Raw genomic sequence first — 21,367 nt, forward strand, 5'->3', positions numbered from 1 at the left:
TTAAAGCACTAATAAGTGATCCCTGCTCTTACCTGATCTTTTCTCAAGCTTATTGAAACAGTGTTTCTTACCTTCCTTTTTTTTTTTTTTTTTTTTTTTTTTTTTTTTTTTTTTTTTTTTTTTTTTTTTTTTTTTTTTTTTTAGTTTTTTAGTTTTTTGTTTGTTTTCTCAAGACAAGGTTTCTCTGTTATAGCCCTGGCTGTCCTGGAACTCACTCTGTAGACCAGGCTGGCCTTGAACTCAGAAATCCACCTGTCTCTGCCTCCAAAGTGCTGGGATTAAAGGCGTGCTTCACTACTGCCCGGGTCTTATCTTCCCTTTTTAATACAAGTGATTGGTTATGATCAGCAATTTTCCTTCTCTGGGTTTGTTAACTTGCACCTGTGAGTGTTTGTGTTAACAGCCATCACAACTGATGAGCTATGTATACCTGGCAAGCCTGTCTGAACATAGAAATGGAACCCCTGTTTATTGGTCTCTGGTTGGGTTGGCCAACCCTTTTAGATTTCTAGTAACCCTTTTAGATTTAGATTGAATCCTTTGAAGCTCACAGCTCCCATAAAGTTGTCTAGCTTTTGAGGTTTTACTGAGTATTTCATTGCGGTGGCTGGTGGGTGCTGTCATTATACAGCCTAGAGTACTATGCTTTAACTTATGAGGTTTCCATACAGCCAGGCTGTGCTTTGCAATAGTTTCTTGGTTAACTTCCAGTTTTCCACATTAACTGTGATAAAAGTATATATTAAAAATACTTTACATTCTGTTACTGGTAATCATGATGCCAATTCTAAAATTACTTAGTGCCAAAGTGAAGAAAAGATAACTCTCAGCTTTATGAATTTATTCGTTGGCTAGTGTTGGTTCATTTGTTCTTTAATCTTATTTTTAATTCTTTCCTAAGATGGATTTTGAGTCATTTTGTTCATTGAACATTTATGGTTCAACTTAAAACCATCATAAGGGTTTAGAAGTACTGCATAAGGCACATAGTGAGTCTAACATGCCAGTTTGTAATCTTTTTCTGTAAAAGTATATAAAGAACTTTGTGAATTCATCAGAGGGTGATTTTTCAAGACCACTTTGATTCTGTCTGCAGTAGGATTAAAGGTGGACCTAGTTTCCTGCATTCCTGATTAGACTTTCCCTCCTCAGCCAGTGATGTCTAATCACCCACTACTGCAGATTTCTCAAAATTGTAAACAGCACAAAAAATTACCAGTATACCAGTGCTCTATTAGTTCACCATTACAGTAATATAGTCTATACCTCAGCATCAGGTGCGTCACCTCACTGAACCTGCCTACTATCCCTGTCAAGAAGCTCCTGTTATTTGCATTTTACATAAGAAGATAAGACATCACAGCTACTTAGCGAGAGTTGGCTGAGCTAGTTCAGGCTCTCAAGCACCACAACTGCGTTATACTATAATTAGGATGATTATGCCACTCCCTTTCTCCAGAGATCATCAAAACTAATCCCATTACGAGTTGAGCCCTTACAAATGCTGGCTTCCAGGGGTCATTATTATTCCTCACTCCTGTTTTTAGCCCACAGTCGCAGGTTCCCATGTTAATAGATGCTATTACTTCCTGTGTCTTCTTGTCACACAGCATTTGTTCATTTTAGATTTTTAGCTCCTTATACTTTTCTGCTGTTGCTAAACTGGAGCCAATATTGACAATCATTCACATAGTCCTTGAATCCCCCACCCCTTGTCTTCCAGTGGTCATTCATCCCATTTACATTATCACTCTATCTCCTGTTCGGTTTACAACTTAAGTATTTTGTGGCATGGTCTTCCTACTGATCCTTTCTTCCCACTTCTGTCAGTGTAAAGCTTAGCTACACCAGCCAACTTCCAGGACCTTCACTCTGTTGCTTTCTCTTTCTCTCAGCCTCGCTTGGAGTTCATGGTCTGGTATTATAACCAACCCCCTTCACCTTTTGTTCTATTGTACTTGGCAGATATCAACTACCTGCAATTTTACTTGGCTTTTTCTCTTCATTCTCTAACTTAAAGGACCTCCCTCACCTCTGTTAAATTTTATTAAAGCACAACAGACAGAAAACAAACTGCTATTAGCAAAGGCTTATAAATGGTAGTTTTAATATAACAGTGGGAAGACAACTCACCTCTTCAGGGACCAGATGAGTTGATCTTCAGGAGGCAAAGAGGCCTTTTTATTTTCTTTTTTTTTGGGACAGGGGATATGTTGGGAAAGTTCAGACTTTGATAGGAGTCTTGCTTAGTGACAAGTTTACTGACTAAATTTAAGAAACACTTGTTTGTTTGGTAGAAAGAATACTACATGAAGGTGCGTCATATCAGTTGTCAATTGTACAGGAATAGAGGTCTTTTTTATAAAATTAGTATTTGTATATGTGTACACGCACAACCTCCCTCTCATGGTATATACTTGGAGGTCAGAGGGCAGCTTTTGGGCAGGTAGCTCCAGAATGATCTGGTCATGGAATAGGTACATTTAGTGTTTATGAAACCGTCCAACTGTTTTCTTTAGATGTTGTAGCATTTACATTCTGGAGTTTCAGTTGCTCTCTACTCAGCTTCAAAAGATATGGTCAGAAAATCACTCTTACTTTCATAGTAAGACTATGGGTCTGTATCCTGTGTTTCTGGTATTGGGTTTCAGTGGCATATGGTGTTAACTTGCAGTGTGTACATCTTTGTTGAAGTAACTGTTTATATACCCTGCCTCCCAATTTATTCTTTTTTTGTTTGTTTGTTTTTTGAGACAGAGTTTCTCTGTGTAGCCCTGGCTGTCCTGGAACTCACTCTGTAGACCAGGCTGGCCTCAAACTCAGAAATCCGCCTGCCTCTGCCTCCCAAGTGCTGGGATTAAAGGCATGCGCCACTACTGCCCGGCTGTCCAATTCATTCTTAACAGTTGTATTCTTGTTTCTTATGTACTCTAGGCTCAAGGACTTTCAAATTCTTAAAAGCATTTTATTACTGGTTTTTAGTATCGTTTCCCTTTGTAGTTCCTTTTTTGCATCTTGTTTGAATTTCATTTTTTTAAGATTTATTTATTTTATGTGTATGAGTACACTGTAGCTGTACAGATGGTCATGAGCCATCATATGCGTGGCTGCTGGGAATTGGACTCAGGACTTCTGTGGGCCCTACTGGCTCTGACCCGCTCTCTCTGGCCCTGCTGGCTCCGGTGTAATTCACTGAAGCTGTCGTCAGATGCACCAGAAGAGGGCGTCAGATCTCATGGGTGGTTGTGAGCCACTATGTGGTTGCTGGGATCCGAACTCAGGACCTTCGGAAGAGCAGTCAGTGCTCTTACCCACTGAGCATCTCGCCAGCCCTGAATTTCACTTCTTTTAATTCTTCAAAAGAGTTAAATGTCTCAGACACTCATAAGGCTAGTATTTGTGTTATGATGACTGTTCACAATTCTGATATTTTTGTGTCCTTTTTGGCTGTTTTTAGCTTGCTAAAGGGCTGCTACATTTCTCTTAGCCCAGTTTTTGTTTTATCAGTAAAGGAAGGATTTTCTCACAGGTTATTTTGACTCCTTTGGCATGGTGATTGACAGTTCATGATCATGCTGAGACCAAAAGATACCAGGATCCCCAAGTCTCAGTTCTCTACTTGTTTCCTTGTAGATTTCTCTATGAGCTTGCTGCTAAAATTTCAATGTCTGCCGCGTATGCCAGTAAGTTCAATCCTGAGTTTATGACTGCAGTGAATATCCTCAGTGCAAGCAGCACTGTGAATGGCTTTCTCAAAGAAACAGAATTTTCTCTTGAAATTTCATTAAATTAAGACATTGATTTTTTTTTTTTTTTTTTTATTAACCCCCCTTTCTCAATTCTTTTCAAAGGTCTGCAAACAGATTTGGCTAGGATTATTTGATGATAGATCTTCGGCAATTCCGGACTTCAGGGATCCACAAAAAGTGAAAGAGTTTCTACAAGAGAAATATGAAAAGAAAAGATGGTGAGTGAATGATTGGTATTTAGTTAAAGCGCCCCGCACAGGAGTGTGGTAGGACTTGATTGACAGGTTCAGGTAGGCCGGCAGAGCTGAGGAGTTAAGGTGCTGGTTGGTGGATTCAGCCGTGCCACCCTTTGACTTTTCGTTAGATTTGGTTTCCAGAAACCTTTGCTTGTGCTTTATCTTCACACTTTAGGCTTAGCAGCAAGCAGCTTTTCATTACAATGTCAGTCTCATGCCAAGGAAAGTTAGTGATCTCTCCTTCTAATCCTTCTTGTTGGTTTCCTTAGATGGTTTTAGTGTGTAATGCTTCTTTTGTACACTCCTTATTTCTTCAGTTTTTATTACATAGAATCTTTTAGGCATTGTTAAAATCTGTCTACTTGACTGTGTTCTGCTGGAGATCTGGGCTCCAAATATCCCTTATTTCTCACCCAAGAAATTAACTTGCTGGTTGGGCAAGAAGGGAACATTTTTGCTCCCTATACACTACACTAAAGCCAGGATGTCCCTTCAGCAGAGCATGGGGCTTGAAATGATAGAGCTGGTATTCAGTCACTCAGCCCTTCAGCTTTAGCTTTAAGAAAGAGCTAAGTATATACTGATGAATTAACTATGATGTTTGGTTTTTATAGCAGTCAGTACTGAACAGCCTGTATGCCTTCTTGGTGAGAGAGTTGAGGATAAAGGGAGTGGATAATTGGGAAATAAACTGCTTCTTGTTTCCCTGGGGAAATAGTATTTTGACCAGGGAGTAATGTAGTTAAAGGCAATATTGGTTGGAGGGAGTTTACTGTGGATTATGGAGAAGATCCCCGTGTATAGTGAGCACATTTGCTCTGAGTTACACATTCTGTGTAGTCTGTGCTTGACTACTTCTTTTTTTTTTTTTTTTTTTTGAGACAGGGTTTCTCTGAGTAGCCATGGCTGTCCTGGAACTCACTCTGTAGACCAGGCTGGCCTCGAACTCAGAAATCCACCTGCCTCTGCCTCCCAAGTGCTGGGATTAAAGGCGTGCGCCACCACCGCCCGGCTGACTACTTCTAAGAAGATTAATTTATCTAGGACTCTCTTCATATGGACTAGATACATTAGGTATGCATATAGATGAAAATGTACCAGTGAAATTTTAGTTCAAGAAGGAAGAAAATATTTGAAGGTCCTGGGGTGATAGTTAAGTATCAAACACAAATGATTTTTTTTTAAACATTTATTTTATTTATTTCATGTGTATGAGTACACTGTAACTGTGTAGATGGCCATGAGCCATCAGGTGTGTGGCTGCTGGGAATTGAACTCAGGATCTCTGCTGGCCCCACTTGCCTGGCCCTGCTTGCTCTGGCATAATTCACTGTAGCTGTCTTCAGATGCACCAGAAGATGGCATCAGATCTCATTACGGGTGGTTGTGAGCCACCATGTGGTTGCTGGGATCTGAACTCAGGACCTTCGGAAGAGTAGTCGGTGCTCTTACCCGCTGAGCCATCTCACCAGCCCCATGATTTTTTTTTTAATAGCAAAAGCCATCCTTCTTTTATCATTTTTATTCTTAATTTTCTAAATTTCCCAGGCTATAGGAAAATAAAACTGTTCTCCTTAAGTGGTCCCAGCATAGCTGTCTGCTTACGCAGCAGGACTAATTTTTAACTATTCAGAAAGTAAGTTTGCAGTTAGTAGTTAGCTAGCTTGGGTTTAATGATATTAGCCCTAGCTGCAAAGGGAGGCAGGGTTGTGAGACAGGGAATGGGAGTGTCACTTAGGAAAGTAAAACCCTCTGTTGCTCTCCTGCATTTATAATAGGAAGCCTGAACATCTCAAGTAATAGTTTGTCTTACTTCGTGTCTTTCCTAAGAAGCACAGTATTCCTAAGAAAGAATAGTACAGACACAAGCTTTCTAAAAGTGACAACGGAGCCAGAATCTGTATGTGTCTATCTCATCACACTCTGACATGATGGGGAGGGGCAGAGTTTGCACATGGTCTGAGTGCCAGCCATTGGATACAGCCTCCCTAAGAAGCTAAGAGCGTTTGTTGTAGAAGCAAGCAGTGCATTAGGGATGGTTGTGTATGGAGTCTTGAGATGGCTCTTTTCACTTAGATACACATTCTTATTTTAAGTGTGGTGAATCATTATAGCCATAAACTTATCTGTCTGATCCTGTGATCAGAATTAACCACACCCAAGAATTCATGTTGTCAGTGTAATGCACGAGTATTGGAGAACATAAGTGTTTGGTTCTCAGATCTCATCATACTTGTATTCTCCCAGTGGGGGTAGTTGTATTGTTTGTGAGTATTACATGGTTAGTTAATAGCTAACACATTGGCGCTAATTCTAACCATACTACAAAAGTGAATTTGTTTAAATCCCACAGCAACTTCATAGGCGAAAAAACTGGAAGCATGGAGATGAAATGATTTGCCCAAAGTTTCGACGTTGTTGAGTGGTGGAGCTAGGGTTTGAGCGCTGCCTGTGAAATGAGTGTTTTTAACTGCCTTAGTGCTTGCTTTCCCCCCTACTCAATAATGGTGAATAGGGAGGAGGGTAGGAATACACCTAACGCTATAGAGAACAAGAGTTGCCAAACAGTCTCTTCCCTGAGATGACACTGCTGATCGTTGGGCATTATATACTTGCAGTCTTTTTTCCTTCCTTCATTCCCTCCCCTGTGTCTTTTTTATGTGACCTGTTAGACCTGAAGGACTTGTTGAGTCACATGGGTATATATATATGTACATGCTAAAGAAAGGTAGTGGCTATGTAGAATAATATATATATTTTAGCATAATGTATATAGTTTTCTGTTGAGAGGTATTTGTTACCTTTGTTCTCCAGTTTTTAAACATTAAGATTGCAGGGGTAACATAACATGTATCTGTGTATACTTATCTAGTTACTTGCTAAGGATAAGTTTCTAGGAGTAATACTTTTGAATACAGAACATACTTGTAAGGCTGGGCGGTGGTGGCGCATGCCTTTAATCCCAGCACTTGGGAGGCAGAGGCAGATGGATTTCTGAGTTCGAGACTAGCCTGGTCTACAGAGTGAGTTCTAGGACAGCCAAGGCTACACAGAGAAACCCTGTCTCAAAAACAAACAAACAAACAAACAAAAAAGAACATACTTGTATATGTATTGTCATTAGATAGCAACTAATAACTCAGTTCATATAGACCAGAGGTGAATGATATATTTATATTTTATTTGCTTTAAGTTTTCATATTCCTTTTTTTTTTTTTTTTTAAGATTTATTTATTATTATTCTAAGTACACTATAGCTGTCTTCAGACGCACCAGAAGAGGCCATCAGATCTCATTATGGGTGGTTGTGAGCCACCATGTGGTTCCTGGGATTTGAGCTCAGGACCTTCAGAAGAGCAGTCAGTGCTCTTAACCACTGAGGCGTCCCTCCAGCCCCCAAATTTTCATATTCTTTATGACTTATTTCTTTTGTCCATTTTTTAAGTGGAGTTCTTATTTTTAATGGTTTATATATTTTAGGCCAATAATTATAAGTGTTTCCTCACTGTTTCATTTATCTCCAGATACTTATGATATTAAGAATTCCTCACTTTAAAAATTATAGATCTTCTGTCTTCTAGCAACAGGTGTTATGGTATCCTGTCTCAGGAAAGCCATGAGTAAATAATTGAAACAAATTTTATGACCAATACTTATTTTTCTTTAAATAATTTTGGGCAACTAATAGCCTTAAGCTTTCCGTTTTAAGTTCTACCTTTTCCAGTAGCATTAGAGTTATAAGAGTACTGTATAAAATTTAGATTTAATAATTTATAAGATGTCTTTTTTTTTTAAGATTTATTTATTTTATTTATATGAATACACTGTAGCTCTTCAGACACACCAGAAGAGGGCATTGGATCCCATTATAGATGGTTGTGAGCCACCATGTGGTTGCTGGGAATTGAACTCAGAGCTCTAGAAGAGCAGTCAGTGCTTTTAACAACTGAGCCATCTCTGCAGCCCATATTAAATAATTTAAGTATGGATTCCTTAGCCATGCGGAGGTAGTATATGCCTTTAATCTCAGCACTTGGGAGACAGGTAGGCAGATCTCTGAGTTTGAGACCAGCTTAGTCTAAAGAGCAAGTTCCAGGAGGGCCAGGGCTACATAGAGAAACCCTGTATTAAGAACCAAAATGAAAAAATAATGGATTCCTCAAAATTTTCTGAGCAGTCTGTTTTGATTTTTCACATTGCAGGTATGTTCCACCAGAGCAAGCCAAAGTGGTGGCATCGGTTCACGCATCTATTTCAGGGTCTTCTGCCAGCAGCACAAGCAGCACCCCCGAGGTCAAGCCCCTGAAAGCTCTGTTGGGAGACTCTACACCAGCACTGCACTTAAATAAGGGCACACCTAGTCAGGTGAGGGGCTGGTACCTACCACCTAAAGACGTCTGCAGAATTGAGTGCTAAGAACCTTAACAGTATGTCTGTGCGATTTGTGAGGTAGATTACAAGATTGTTCAGTATGTGGGGGGGAATGTGTGTTTTTATTGGCTTGGGCTTTGCTGCCATTTTGTAAAGACCCTCTGTGATGCCTTAACAGAAAATAGTAGGATTTGCAACATATCTGATTATGTAGCATGCTTATCATCATTGAAATGCAATGGTTTTAACAGTGTACCTCACCAGGGAACACCGAAACCATTTGTATCCTCAATATTTACTTTGTTGTACTTATGACTGTGTTTCAGTGTGACACAGTTATGCTATACTGTACTTGAATGAATGGTTTTGATTTGTAGTGCAGATCAAATCCTACCCTTCTGACAGTGTATTCTAGAGCCTCTGAGTAAATTCTTCTCTTTCCACAAGGCTTAACGTGGAAAAGTGAAGAGAGGAGTAAAGTCAGGATACTGTAACTCCTCCTGTGTATAAATGCAGTTTTAGTGCAGTGAATTGGAGATAGCTTTATATAAAACTTAGCAAATCTGACTGAAAAATCTTTATAGTTAATGCATACGTAAGTCTGTATTTTAAAAACACCGTGAGTAAGTGCTGTGCTTGCAGTCCCCAGTTGTAGGTCGCGCTCAAGGGCAGCAGCAGGAGAAGAAGCAGTTTGACCTTTTGAGTGATCTTGGCTCAGACATCTTTGCTGCTCCAGCTCCTCAGTCAACAGCTACAGCCAATTTTGCTAACTTTGCACATTTTAACAGTCATGCAGGTATGTCTTTTCCTGATAGCTATTGCCTAGGATATGTGTAAAACACCAAGAAACATTAATCGTTTGTTATACTTAAGTATCAGTAAGCATAGTCCACTGAGAAATTTTGATCATCCATGAACATTGTACCATAAAGACAAATATACCCATGGAATATCTTAGATAGCATCTTGTGTAGCCCAGGCTGGGTGACCTGAACTTGCTCTCTACTAAGAATGACCATGAGCTCCGCATCCCACTCTGCTGCCTGAGTGCTGAGACTCCTCTGTGTAACTCCACAGCTAAAGGCATGCGCGCAACCACGCTCTCTTTTATGTTTGTTTGTTTTTGAGACAGGGTTTCTCTGTGTAACCCTGGCTGACCTGGAACTCATTCTGTACACCAGACTGGTCTTGAAATCAGAACCTCACCTCAAATGCTGGGATTAAAGTGTGTGCCACTATGGCCTCACCATACATTAAAATGTACCCTGGTACTTCTTACTTTTTAATCACAAAAGAAATGATGTATAACATGGAATGTGACTTCTTTTCATGAAAAAATATAGGAGAAGAATTAAATTAAAAAAATTTTTTTTTTACACTTTATGGTGTGTGTGTGCATGCGTGTGCGTGCATGTGTCCATGGTGGATGTGTAGAGGTCAGAAAACAACTTGTAGAAGCTAGTACTCTTTTTTTTCCATGTTCATCCTGAGGATTAAACTCAGGTTTTCAGGCTTGGTGGCTTACCTACTGAGCCATACCAACAGCATGGCCTGAGGCAAGGCATTAATATGTATATAGATACTACCTTTTTATTATAGAAAATGACAAAGGACCAAATGCAAATGTGTAGATCTCATGTGCCTAGTACTGTTTTCTGTACTGTCATTGCACTTACCTGATTTTGTAGATATAAATACTTGTGTCTGTGTACTTCCCTCCAGTGTGTGCTTTAATAATTTTAAAATAAATTTTGTTCCTGCGTATCTGCACAGTACCCCTGGGTCAACATCACGTGTTTTATGGAGCACTCTGTTTATTTTTAACACAGGGTTTCACTGAATTTGAAGTTCAGCAATTGGCTAGCCTAGCTGGCCAGCAAGCTCCGGGAATTTTGCCTCTGGCCCATCTCTTACTACGAGCTCTGGGGTACAGACCCTTTGTTGCACTTGTGGAAGAGATCTAAATACAGGTCCTCTGCTTTTGGACTAGCTACTCGGCTGAGTCAGTCATTGCCCCAGACCCCAGAGTCTTCACTGTTAAATGCCACAGAAAGTGGTAGAGTCATTGTAAATAATGGTAATGTTTTATTACTCAGTATTTGAATTTTCATTCCAGTTCAGATTTGTGTTTCTGTATATACTGTGTATTATGTATAGATATAAACACATATATTTATTATTCCCACACACAGTATATATATGATTTGTTGGAATCAGGTTTTTTTTTTTAAATATATCTTTTGCAACTGAAATATTGGTTAGGTTTTTAGAGGTTGTTCCTTTTGTTTTTCATTGTGATTTGTTAGAGAAAGTAGATTATTTGTTTTACAAATTCTGTAACAAGTGTTCTGAACTTGTTAATTGCTCCCATTAGAGCCTTTAAAAGTTCTCTCTTGTATTGTGTCTAAGTTAGTAGTTGGATCTAGAGATTCCCATCCTAGATAGTTCCTAGGTTGAGGGTTTGTATGTTTCTTGACAGGGATGGGGACTGCTAGGTAAGTCACAGGTTTGTGGGTATATGTTAGGGGAATACGGCCAGGGGACTTATAACTTAGTGCTTAGGAGACACTTAAGTTTTGTTTTTTTTTGTTTTGTTTTTTGAGACAGGGTTTCTCTGTGTAGTCCTGGCTGCCCTGGAACTTACTCTGTAGGCCAGGCTGGCCTCAAACTCAGAAATCCGCCTGCCTCTGCCTCCCAAGTGCTGGGATTAAAGGCGTGCGCCACCACCGCCCGGCGACACTTAAGTTTTAAAACTTGAAGATTTATTTTATTTCATGTGTGTTTGTGTTTTGGTTGCATGTATGATTGTGTGCCACTTGTGTGTCTGATGCCTATGGATGTCTGAAGAGGGTGGTGGGTTCTGGGTTCCCTGAAACTGGGAGGATAGATAGTTGTGAATATGTACCACGTGCATAATAAATTTGAACCTGTGTCCTTAACGAGTACCAAGTGCTCCTAACCACTGAGCTGTGTTTCTGTTCCCACTTGACTTTAAAGGAAGGTAGAACAGTGTGTCTGAGTTAAGGCCAGCCTTATCTACATGGCAAGTTCCAGGCCAGCTGAGGCTACATGTTGAGATCCCGAGGAGGGTTAGAAACTTGCAGGTTTCAGTTGCTGAGGTATATGGCAGGCTTCTTTTTCCTGTGGTAGCCAATCTACGAAAATCTCCCGAATGAGAACCTTTCCCCTTCTCCTTTAGGGTAGCCTGTATAACAAAGTTCTTTGACCAAATAAGGAACTAAGGCCTTAATTCCTATCACCTTCCTCCTCATCCTCCTGTTTTTTTTTGTTTTTTGTTTTTTGTTTTTTCTTTCTTTTGTTGGTTTTTTTTCGAGACAAGGTTTCTCTGTGTATCCCTGGCTGTCCTGAACTCACTCTGTAGACCAGGCTGGCCTAGAACTCAGAAATTCCCCCTCCTTCTTAACATTTATTTTTAGTGTACTAGTATTTTGCCTACATGTATGTATGTCTGTGTACCATGTGTACAGTACCTGTGGAGCCCCTAAGAAGGTGTAGCTAGACAGGAGTTACAGACAGTTAGGAACCATTGTGTAGGTCCTGGGAACTGAACCTGGGCCTCCACAAGAGCAGTACGTTCTCTTTAACTACTGAGCTGTCTTTCCAGCTCCATGTATTTATTATCGATTTATGAGAATATTTTGGTTTTATCCCCATTTTCAAAATGCTTTTGGATTATTTTATTATTGTATTTAAGGTTTAGAGAGGCCTAGAATTTTGATCTTAGGCTTTTGTCATAGTTGTGGTTACCTTTTATTGTTTCCTAACTGTTAATGAATTTTAAATGGACTGTAAAAGAATGTAAACATTTTAGGTGGTTTTCTTTTGTGTGTGTGTGTTTGTGTGTGTATACATTTTCTCCAGTTATGTGTCTCTGGTGTGATATATTTATGAATGTTAGATAAACCAAAAAGCTAGACATGATACTACACACCTATAATCCCAGCTCTTGAGAAGAGCTAAGGCATGAATGAGTTCATGAGGGAGAGATCAGTCCAGGCTACAAAATGAGACCCTGTTTCTTAAAACTAAAAACAAAAGCAAAACAAACAAACAAAAAAGAAAACAAAGTATTTTGCTAGTGTGATACAAAGTCTTTGTATCATTATTTTAGGTATTTAAATTACTCCTCAGATTCCCCAAGCTCAATGGAGGGCAGAAGCCGATGCAGGTGTCTTCCCTGGTTGCTGGCCTCCTCGTTCTTTTGAGGCAGGACTATGCACTGAGCCTGTGCTCCATTTCCACCGCTGGATACTGACTTGCACCAGTCTGCACCAGTGCTGGAGTTTCATGCACACCTCTGTCCCCAGCTCGCTGTGTGCGCTGACTAAACTGAGGGCATACTGCTTCCACAGCGGGCACTTTATTCAGCACTTTCCCAGCTTGGTGAATCTGAAGAGCTATACACAAATAAATACAAGGAAAATTTTAAAAATTAGGGCTAGCCTGGTCTACAGAGCAAGTTCCAGGATAGCCAAGGCTACACAGAGAAACTGTCTCTGAGAGAGAGGAAGAGAGAGAGAGATTGGGAGGGAGGGAGGGGAGAATATTTTGTGGGGTGCATGGACAGTTTTGTTTACTAAGAGGAATATATTTAGGGTTCTGAATTAGCTTTCTTTTGTTACTAGAGTCTTTTTAGAGTAGTGCTGTAACTATGGCAATTCAACGATACTGCGAGTAGATTATCCCTTTATAAAGACTTTGGGAGATTTCTGGATACTCTTTAGTATATATTGCTAATTGGGCTGATACTGGTAGCATTTAAACGAATTCTCTCTAAAGTGAGTTGTATTGCATTGACATTTTCATAAAATTCTTAAATTCATTTGTCATGTCATGTCTTTTCAGTTGTAGTTTTCATATTCATTAACATATGTTGTCCTTGCCATTTACAGCTCAGAATTCTGCAAATGCAGATTTTGCAAACTTTGATGCATTTGGACAGTCTAGTGGCTCGAGTCATTTTGGAGGTTTCCCCACAGCAAGTCACTCTCCTTTTCAGCCCCAGACTACAGGTAGAGCCTCTCCAGCATTGCGCTTATTAAATGTTTACTTTAAAGAACAAAATTCTCCAAATGGAGTTTTCAAAAGCTAAATTCTCTGCTGACCTAATTTTAAAGTAACTCTATCTTACAACGCTCTGGGGAAACCTGAAGTCTGTTTCTCTGAACACTGTGTCTGCTGTGCATCCTCCTGTCCTTTTCCTGCACACGCTCTCCTGCAAGTCTCCATCTGCCGAGGTCAGATACACCACACGTTGTTAATACGTGAGACAACGCGACTAAGGCTCAGATTGTGTCTTAGGCTAAAGGAAGCTAGTTGATAGCTTCCATAGAAATAAAAATGTTATTTTATGGGACAACAAATTGTTGAATTTATTTAGTCAGGTATAAATTATTAATGGCCACTTAGTCAAATGTGGAAATAGTTCTGTGCAGGAATTGGTTTTCAAACATTGAAAATTCTTCTGTAAAAGTATACTGTTTTCAGAAATTCATTGAACCCTAGCGTTTTGGCTGACTATTTTTCTTTCAACTTTTAACTCTGTATGTGTTGTCTTAAAGGCTTTTCTTTCAATTTTCTCCCCTTCCTTAACCTTCATCATTTACATAATTTCTGGCTGCCCAGCATTTAGAGTACTTTCATCTAGCTGCAGTTTTGGTGAATTTACGTCAGCTTTTCCTCTCCAGGCTGCCCACAGTAAGTTCTGTTGTCCAGTAGGCATCTCTCATTCATTTATATGGTTTTTGTGTTATTTCATGTTTTTTAGTTGTTGATCATCATCCTTTTTAATGATTAGCCTTCATAAATTACGTTTATTCTCCCTTCTCTTACTAAACTCAAGAGTTAAAGGTATATAGTAGTTATCAGTAAAAGTTATTTGGCTTAATAATTTCAAATAAAAATTTTTATAAAAATCTTAAAAATTTAGTATTTAGTTTATTTGCTAGCTACTCATACCAGATTACTGTCTTTTAATATACATATCTATTTATGCTAGTCTTAACTGATTTTTCTTTGAAAATTAATTTTTAAAATGGAGACTTAATGTGCTGACCAGGTTGATGTTAAACTAGCAATCTTCCTGCCTCAGCCTTCTGAGTACATCAGATTATAGGCATGTGTCACCATGCCCAAGTTTTTTAGTTTTAATTCTAAGTTTTTTTTTTTAATTCTTGAAAAAGATTTATTGGTTTATATTTTTTTAGATTGTCAAAAAGAATTGATTGATTTAAGGTATTTTAATGATCCATTCTGCCTTAAAAAAAAAAAAAATCTTTGAACTTTGCTGTCACCTTAATATATATGATATGATTTTGACAGTTTAGGAAAAAAGAACTAGTAGCTATGTAGGAATCAAAGCATGGAGTGGAGTGCACGGCTGTAGTCTTTGCGGGGGACATCACAAGCCTTGGGTGGAGAACTTAGCTCACAGATTTCGTAGGCCACATGCCTACTGTAGCTAGGTGAATGGTGCTTTAGAAAGGCAAAGTCACTGCCGGGTACTTTAATTTTGTACTTCGAACTACATGGTGGGACTTAATTTTATTGTGAGCATCAGGTTTGTTGAATACATATTAAATTGCTGCAGAGTTAAGTAATGGCTCTTCAAGTGAAAAAAGGCAAGGACTGAACCGGCTGTCTCATCCATATAATCTTACACATTGCTCAGAGTCTGCTGAGGAACTCGGATGTCGTTGCAGACTTGCCACCCACGCGTTCTATTGTTTATCCCAGGGTAGATATTGTCTTACATATTGTCAGGGCCTTAGAAGGTCAAATTTCATATTTTACAAAAGAAATGTGTAGATGGTTGTCATTTAGCAGTCACCGATTTTTAGGAATATACATGATTATGAGTGTGTGATACACACACACACATACACACACACACACACACACACACACACACACACACACACAGAGACATATGTACAGCTGCCTCAGGCAGAAATGATCAAATAAATCTACCAGCAAATATTGAGAAAAGTGTAGAAATTTCATGTTTTGTTTATTCTGTTACAGGTGGAAGTGCTGGATCAGTAAATGCTAATTTTGCTCATTTTGATAACTTCCCCAAATCCTCCAGTGCTGATTTTGGAACCTTCAGTACATCCCAGAGTCATCAGACAGCATCAACTGTTAGTAAAGTTTCAACAAACAAAGCTGGTTTACAGACAGCAGACAAATACGCGGCACTTGCTAATTTAGACAATATCTTCAGTGCTGGGCAAGGTATCAGTGTGTAAACAAAACAGATACGAATTTGTCTAAATTACATACATTGAAATCTGAAGAGATAATGCTTTTCTCACGTGTATAGAAAGTATGAATGTGTTCACTGAGTGTTTTAAGTAAAAGGTTCTTGGGATATCAACTATAAAACTAAAGACCTAGAAATTAATTTTTAAACAATTTTGAAAGGAAAGTAATTGAAAATGATTGTATTTTTGTCTCCAAAAACATGCTCTGCTATTCAGTGGCTCCAGAGGCCAACATTTTTCATGCACACAGCTGATAAAAGTACTGTTTTATAATTTTAATCATACTTATTTTGAGCTGTTATTTACCAACATTTTGTATTTGTCCCATTATTTTTCTAATATATTTTGTAGTTAAGTTTTGGCCTCTAGTATTCCCCTGTAAGAGTGTATATAATGGAAAACAGTGGGAATATGTTCTACCCTCGATTCTCACCTTGGTCTTTGGCATTGTTTTTCTCATCTCCAAAGTGGGACGCATCATAGAATTGAAGTATTGGACTTAGACTTTATGAATTATTGTATGTAAGGCATTTAGAGCAGTGCCTAGCACAGGAAGCACCTTAAATATTTCCCATTATAATTATCTCTTTTTTTCATGGAAAACACTGGGAGATTGGTATTATTAATGTATTATGTACATTAGGTCCATCATACAGTTCTGTGTTGATTTGAATGAAACCATCTGTCTTAGAGTTCTTTGAATCCTGTCCATTTAAACTTTAGCTCCAGTCAGTTTTGGATTTACCTGTGGTTCATGACAAATATGATTGATGAATTGATAATATGATATTAAAGTTTTGGTGTAACTTTTTTGTTTGTTTGCCTCCAGGAGGTGATCAAGGGAGTGGTTTTGGGACCACGGGTAAAGCTCCTGTTGGTTCTGTGGTTTCAGTTCCCAGTCATTCAAGTGCATCTTCAGACAAGTATGCAGCCCTGGCAGAGTTAGACAGTGTGTTCAGTTCTGCAGCCACCTCCAGTAATGCATACACTTCCACCAGTAATGCTAGCAGGTAACCCTCCCTGTCTTAGTCAGCAATACTGTCTGTTACTTTCTGACTTTTTTCCACATCTGAATAACATAGTTAAAAGATATGACTGTTGTGAGGTTGTAATTTAAAAATAATTGAGTAGTTTTTAAGTCTGAGGAAATTGAGTGTAATTTGCTGTTTAAAATATAATTCTTATATCTGCCATGATTCTTTTATCAAATCTTAGAAGACTTACCCCTTAACTCTTGGGTGCTAAATGTACTTAAACAACATACATTTTTAGATGGATAATTACATATGGATGCTACTCAGCAGAGAGTTTGTTAGCAGATTGCATGTCAGGGCACAGTTTTTAGTTGGTTTACATCAAACCCCAATGTTGCTGTCCATTGTCTTTGTGTTTAAAACATTAGCCTTGTGCTCACTAAGGTTGGTTGTGATCTCATGGTCCTATGTCTGTCTCCACAGTGCTGGCAGGCATACAATACCAAACCTGGAGGAGCATTAGTCTTTCAACAAGCTTTTTAAATTTATCGAGAATATACAACATTCTAGTTACTTCTTTTGTTCCATCTCTGTAGATTATATCTGCTATATTATTATTATTTATTTTATTGTTCTTTGACACTTTTTTTCCTTTTAATATTAGATTTATTTTTTTATTAGATATTTTCTTTACTTACATGTCATGTGATTTCTCCTTTCCCAGTTTCCCCTCAAAAAAAGAAAAAACACCAAGAACAAGCCCCTGTTGCCTCTCCCTTCCCCCTGCTTGTCACTCCACCCTCTCCCACTTATTGGCCCTGGCATTCCCCTACACTGGGGCACAGAACCTTCACAGGGCCAAGGGCCTCTCCTCCCATTGATGATCGACTTTGCAGTCCTCTACTATACACATGCTGCCAGAACAATCAGTCCTACCATGTATAGTCCTTGGTTGGTGGTTTAGTCCCTGGGAGCTCTGAGGGTACTAGTTAGTTCATATTGTTTTGTTCGTCCTAAGGGGCTGCCTGCAAACCCTTCAGCTCCTTAGGTCCTTTCTCTAACTCCTTCATTGGGGATCTTGTACTCAGTTCAATGGATGGCTGTGAGCCTCTACTTTTGTATTAGTCAGGTACTGTCAGAGCCTCTCAGGAGATAGCTATATCAGGCTGGCTTGTCTTTCGTTCAGTCTCTGCTCCATAGTTAGTCTCTGCAACTCCTTCTGTGGGTGTTTTGTTCCCCCTTTTAAGAAGGAATGAAATGTCCACATTTTGGTCTTCGTTCTTGAGTCTTTGACACTTTTCTAGAGAGAAATTCTAACTACTTGAGATGGGACAGATTGAAGCCAAATAAGGAAATATTTGTTATATCTTAATAATAGTAGCAAGGTGGCCTTAAGGCCTAGAAACAGATGAATTCCATGTGATAAATAGATTGATATTGCATTGTGATATATTAGTAGTTTACAAGTGTGATCTGTGGAATGTTTGAGTTACCTAAGCCTCTTTTTCAGGGTCTGTGAGGTCAGGCCTCTTTTTCATAATAATTCTGAGCTAATTTTATTTTTCAGTGATTGACATTTGTATTTTGGTACACAAAATAGAATAAGGCAGGAAAAACATCTTGAGCAGAAATTAAAGTAGTGTCACTAGATTGTATCACAGTATAGACATTGTGTTTTTCTTCATGAACACTGTTTTATTTCTGATTTTAAAAAAATGTGGTCTTTTGTGACCTGGACCAGTGTCTTAGTTAGGGTTTCCATTGCTGTGAAAAGACACTATGGCCAAGGCAACTCTTTTTTTTTTTTAAGATTTATTTATTATATGTAAGTACACTGTGGCTGTCTTCAGACACTTTTTCTTCTCTCTCTGGCCCTAATATTTATTTACTTAAGTTTACTGTAGCTGTCTTCAGACACTCCAGAAGAGGGCATCAGATCTCATTATGGATGGTTGTGAGCCACCATGTGGTTGCTGGGATTTGAATTTGGGACCTTCAGAAGAGCAGTCAGTGCTCTTAACCGCTAAGCCATCTCTCCAGCCCCAAGGCAACTCTTATAAAGGAAAATATTCCATTGTGATTGGCTTAGAGTTTCAGAGGTTTAGTTCATTATCATCATGGCAGTATTCTGGCAGATGTGGTCCCAGATAAAGAGCTGAGAGTTGGGTTTTACATCTTGTTCTGCAGGATGCAGAAGACACTGTGCCACTCTGAGTGCAGCATGACCATAGACCTCAAGGCTGTCTCTACAGTGACACACTTCCTCCAACAAGGCCACATCTCCTAACAGTCCCTCCCTAGGGGCCTAGAACGCATACTCTGTGGGGGCCGTTCCTATCCAAACCACAACACCTAGTATTTGAGTCACGGATTTTACTCATGCTCTTAAGTTGCATGAACGACCGTTTCCCTCTTTACCTTACAATCATGCTGATGAGCTTTTCTAACTAATATTCTTGGTAAAAATTAGAACTGTTTTCAACTTTATTAAATGTTTTCCATTAAGTGTATTTTCTGCATGTCAGTGTTATGTGTGTATCAAGTAGTTTGAGTGCATTGTTAAACATATGGTCTGCTTGAAATAAATGTATGGTTGTTGAGTTTTGGGACAGAGCAACTGCTCATTTTATGGTGGTTTGGATCTGAGCTGTGAAGTCTGCACCTGCTGCTGCAGGTAGAGCTCAGAGTAGAAGTGCTTACAAGCCTGCACCAAGCTCTGGCTCCAGTCCCGGCACATACATGGGGAATTACTAGTACCTGGAGGTAGAGGGAGAAAGATTGGAAGTTCAGGATCACCCTGTGTAGCAGATTCCAGGCTAGCCTGAACGAAACGTCGGTTGTTTCAAAAAAGAAACACAACTTTTAATTGATGCTTTCAAGCAAATGTTAGAATTTTGGGAATTTTGCGTATTCCACCATTAATGATAGCTTTCCAATACTCTGATGAAATGACTAATGATATAAATGAAAGTGAATTTTAAATTTTGCTTATGAAAATATGTCTGCATTTGGAAGATTGATACAGCTAATTGAATAAGTTTTTTCATTTTGTCAAATAGCAACCACGATAGGAAATTGTTTAGAGTCATTGAAAGTCATTAAAAACTTTGGCTTTGTATATTGGAAAAAGTTTATCAGTAGGTTTCAGTTTCCCTATTTCATTTAACTTTAGGAAACTGCCCATTTTGGTGTCATGTCAAAGAAAATGAAGTACTCATATTTGTTGTTCAGTGTGTAAAAAGCTACATGTTCATCCTATATGTCAAACAGATGCTAATATATACAGTTTCTTTTTTGTTTAGTTAGCCATTATGTGGGTTAGTAGAAATATAAAGTAAACCAAGTTCTCTTTGCTTTAAAATACAGTTATTAAAAATGCTTATGCTGTCAGATAATGGAATTCAATCTTAGATAAATATTTTTAAATGGAATTTCTATATACTACTGATTACTGAAGATAGCATATATAAACACTTTATTACTGGAATTTCCATAAGTTTTCAGAATGTAAACTCATCTGGATTATCTGTGGTGGGAGCTGCAGTGATGTGTAGAATGGTTGGTGTTTATGTGCTTGTACTTGTTGTGAGCAGTGTGTAGGTAGACGGCCTTGTCTCTGGGAAATACTGACTTGATGTTCTCTTCAGCAGTGTCTTTGGAACAGTACCTGTGGGTGCCTCTGCTCAGACACAACCTGCTTCAAGTGGGCCTGCTTCATTTGGGGGTATGTGATTTTTATACAGAACCTGAATATGCCGTATGGCGTTCTTTTTAGGGGTGCTGGAAGACAGTAAGAGAGCAATGTTTTGTTATCAAAAGGCTCACATTTCTGTCTTAAAAAATATAGTGATGAAATCTTAAATCTTGAATATAAAAATATTAAAAATCTTGAATATAAAATATTAGGATTTTATAGCATATTTTATACTTCTTTAAAAGCTACGCCTTCTACGAATCCATTTGTTGCTGCTACTGGTCCATCTGCGGCATCGTCTACAAACCCATTTCAGACCAATGCCAGAGGAGCCACAGGTAAGAAGAAAAGACAGAGTGAGGAGTCTAATCTCTGGGGAAAGGAGCTTTTTGTAAAGACTTAAATGCAAGGCTTCCTTCTTACCAAACAATAGTGTAAGAGAAAGGGTAGGGACTTTATTTAGATATGTGCTCTGAGCAGCTGGATGTGCTGCTGTGTGCCTCTCATCTCATTACTTGGAAGGCTGAAGTAGGAGGATAAAAGAGTGTGAGGCCAGCCTCAATCAGATAGAAAGGTCTTGTCTAAAAAACAAAAAAGACAAATGCTACTGAAAATGTGTAAAATTTAGGAATTAACATACTGGAGCTGAGAAATTATGTTTCAACTCTCTTGACAGAAACATTGTTTTTTGTTTTTTTTTTTTTTTTCAGGTAGGAAACTCAAATATGGGTAGAAGAATATGATTGATAAGAGTTTGCTCACTGCCAGAATGGCTATTTAGTCATATAGTAGTAACAAAACATTTCCTCAAAGCCCCATGAGATTAATCAGATGAATGAACTGTGTTATATTTCTTTATTATTTTGTTATTTATAATAATACTTTATTATTATAAATACAATTATATATAATTCTAATTAAATATCTCTAGTGCTTCTTTTTTAGGGTTCCTAGTTTTTTATTTCTTAAGAGCTGAGGATCAAACTCCAGGTCCTCCTGCATCCTGGGCATGCATTGTACCAACTAAACTATATCCTCACTTATTTTTGAGTTCAGTACT

At 38.6% G+C, this 21,367-nt stretch overlaps 1 protein-coding gene across 8 annotated transcripts in view; it reads left to right on the forward strand.

Annotated features, from left to right (window-relative positions):
* Positions 1–21,367, forward strand: part of Agfg1 (ArfGAP with FG repeats 1) — a 57,850-nt gene that overhangs the window by 26,573 nt on the left and 9,910 nt on the right. For 2 of the 8 annotated variants that reach the window (XM_031368180.1, XM_031368178.1), the window contains exons 4-12: positions 3,852–3,967; positions 8,188–8,350; positions 8,999–9,152; positions 13,270–13,389; positions 14,003–14,074; positions 15,401–15,610; positions 16,469–16,649; positions 20,261–20,337; positions 20,553–20,645. In XM_031368180.1, the coding sequence (XP_031224040.1) occupies positions 3,852–3,967; positions 8,188–8,350; positions 8,999–9,152; positions 13,270–13,389; positions 14,003–14,074; positions 15,401–15,610; positions 16,469–16,649; positions 20,261–20,337; positions 20,553–20,645 (1,186 nt within the window). The remainder of the gene's footprint in view (positions 1–3,851; positions 3,968–8,187; positions 8,351–8,998; positions 9,153–13,269; positions 13,390–14,002; positions 14,075–15,400; positions 15,611–16,468; positions 16,650–20,260; positions 20,338–20,552; positions 20,646–21,367) is intronic. The other 6 variants (XM_031368183.1, XM_031368182.1, XM_031368181.1 and 3 more) reach the window with 5 other exon arrangements.

This window comes from Mastomys coucha, unplaced genomic scaffold (genome assembly GCF_008632895.1).
Source record: "Mastomys coucha isolate ucsf_1 unplaced genomic scaffold, UCSF_Mcou_1 pScaffold14, whole genome shotgun sequence".
NCBI lineage: Eukaryota > Metazoa > Chordata > Mammalia > Rodentia > Muridae > Mastomys > Mastomys coucha.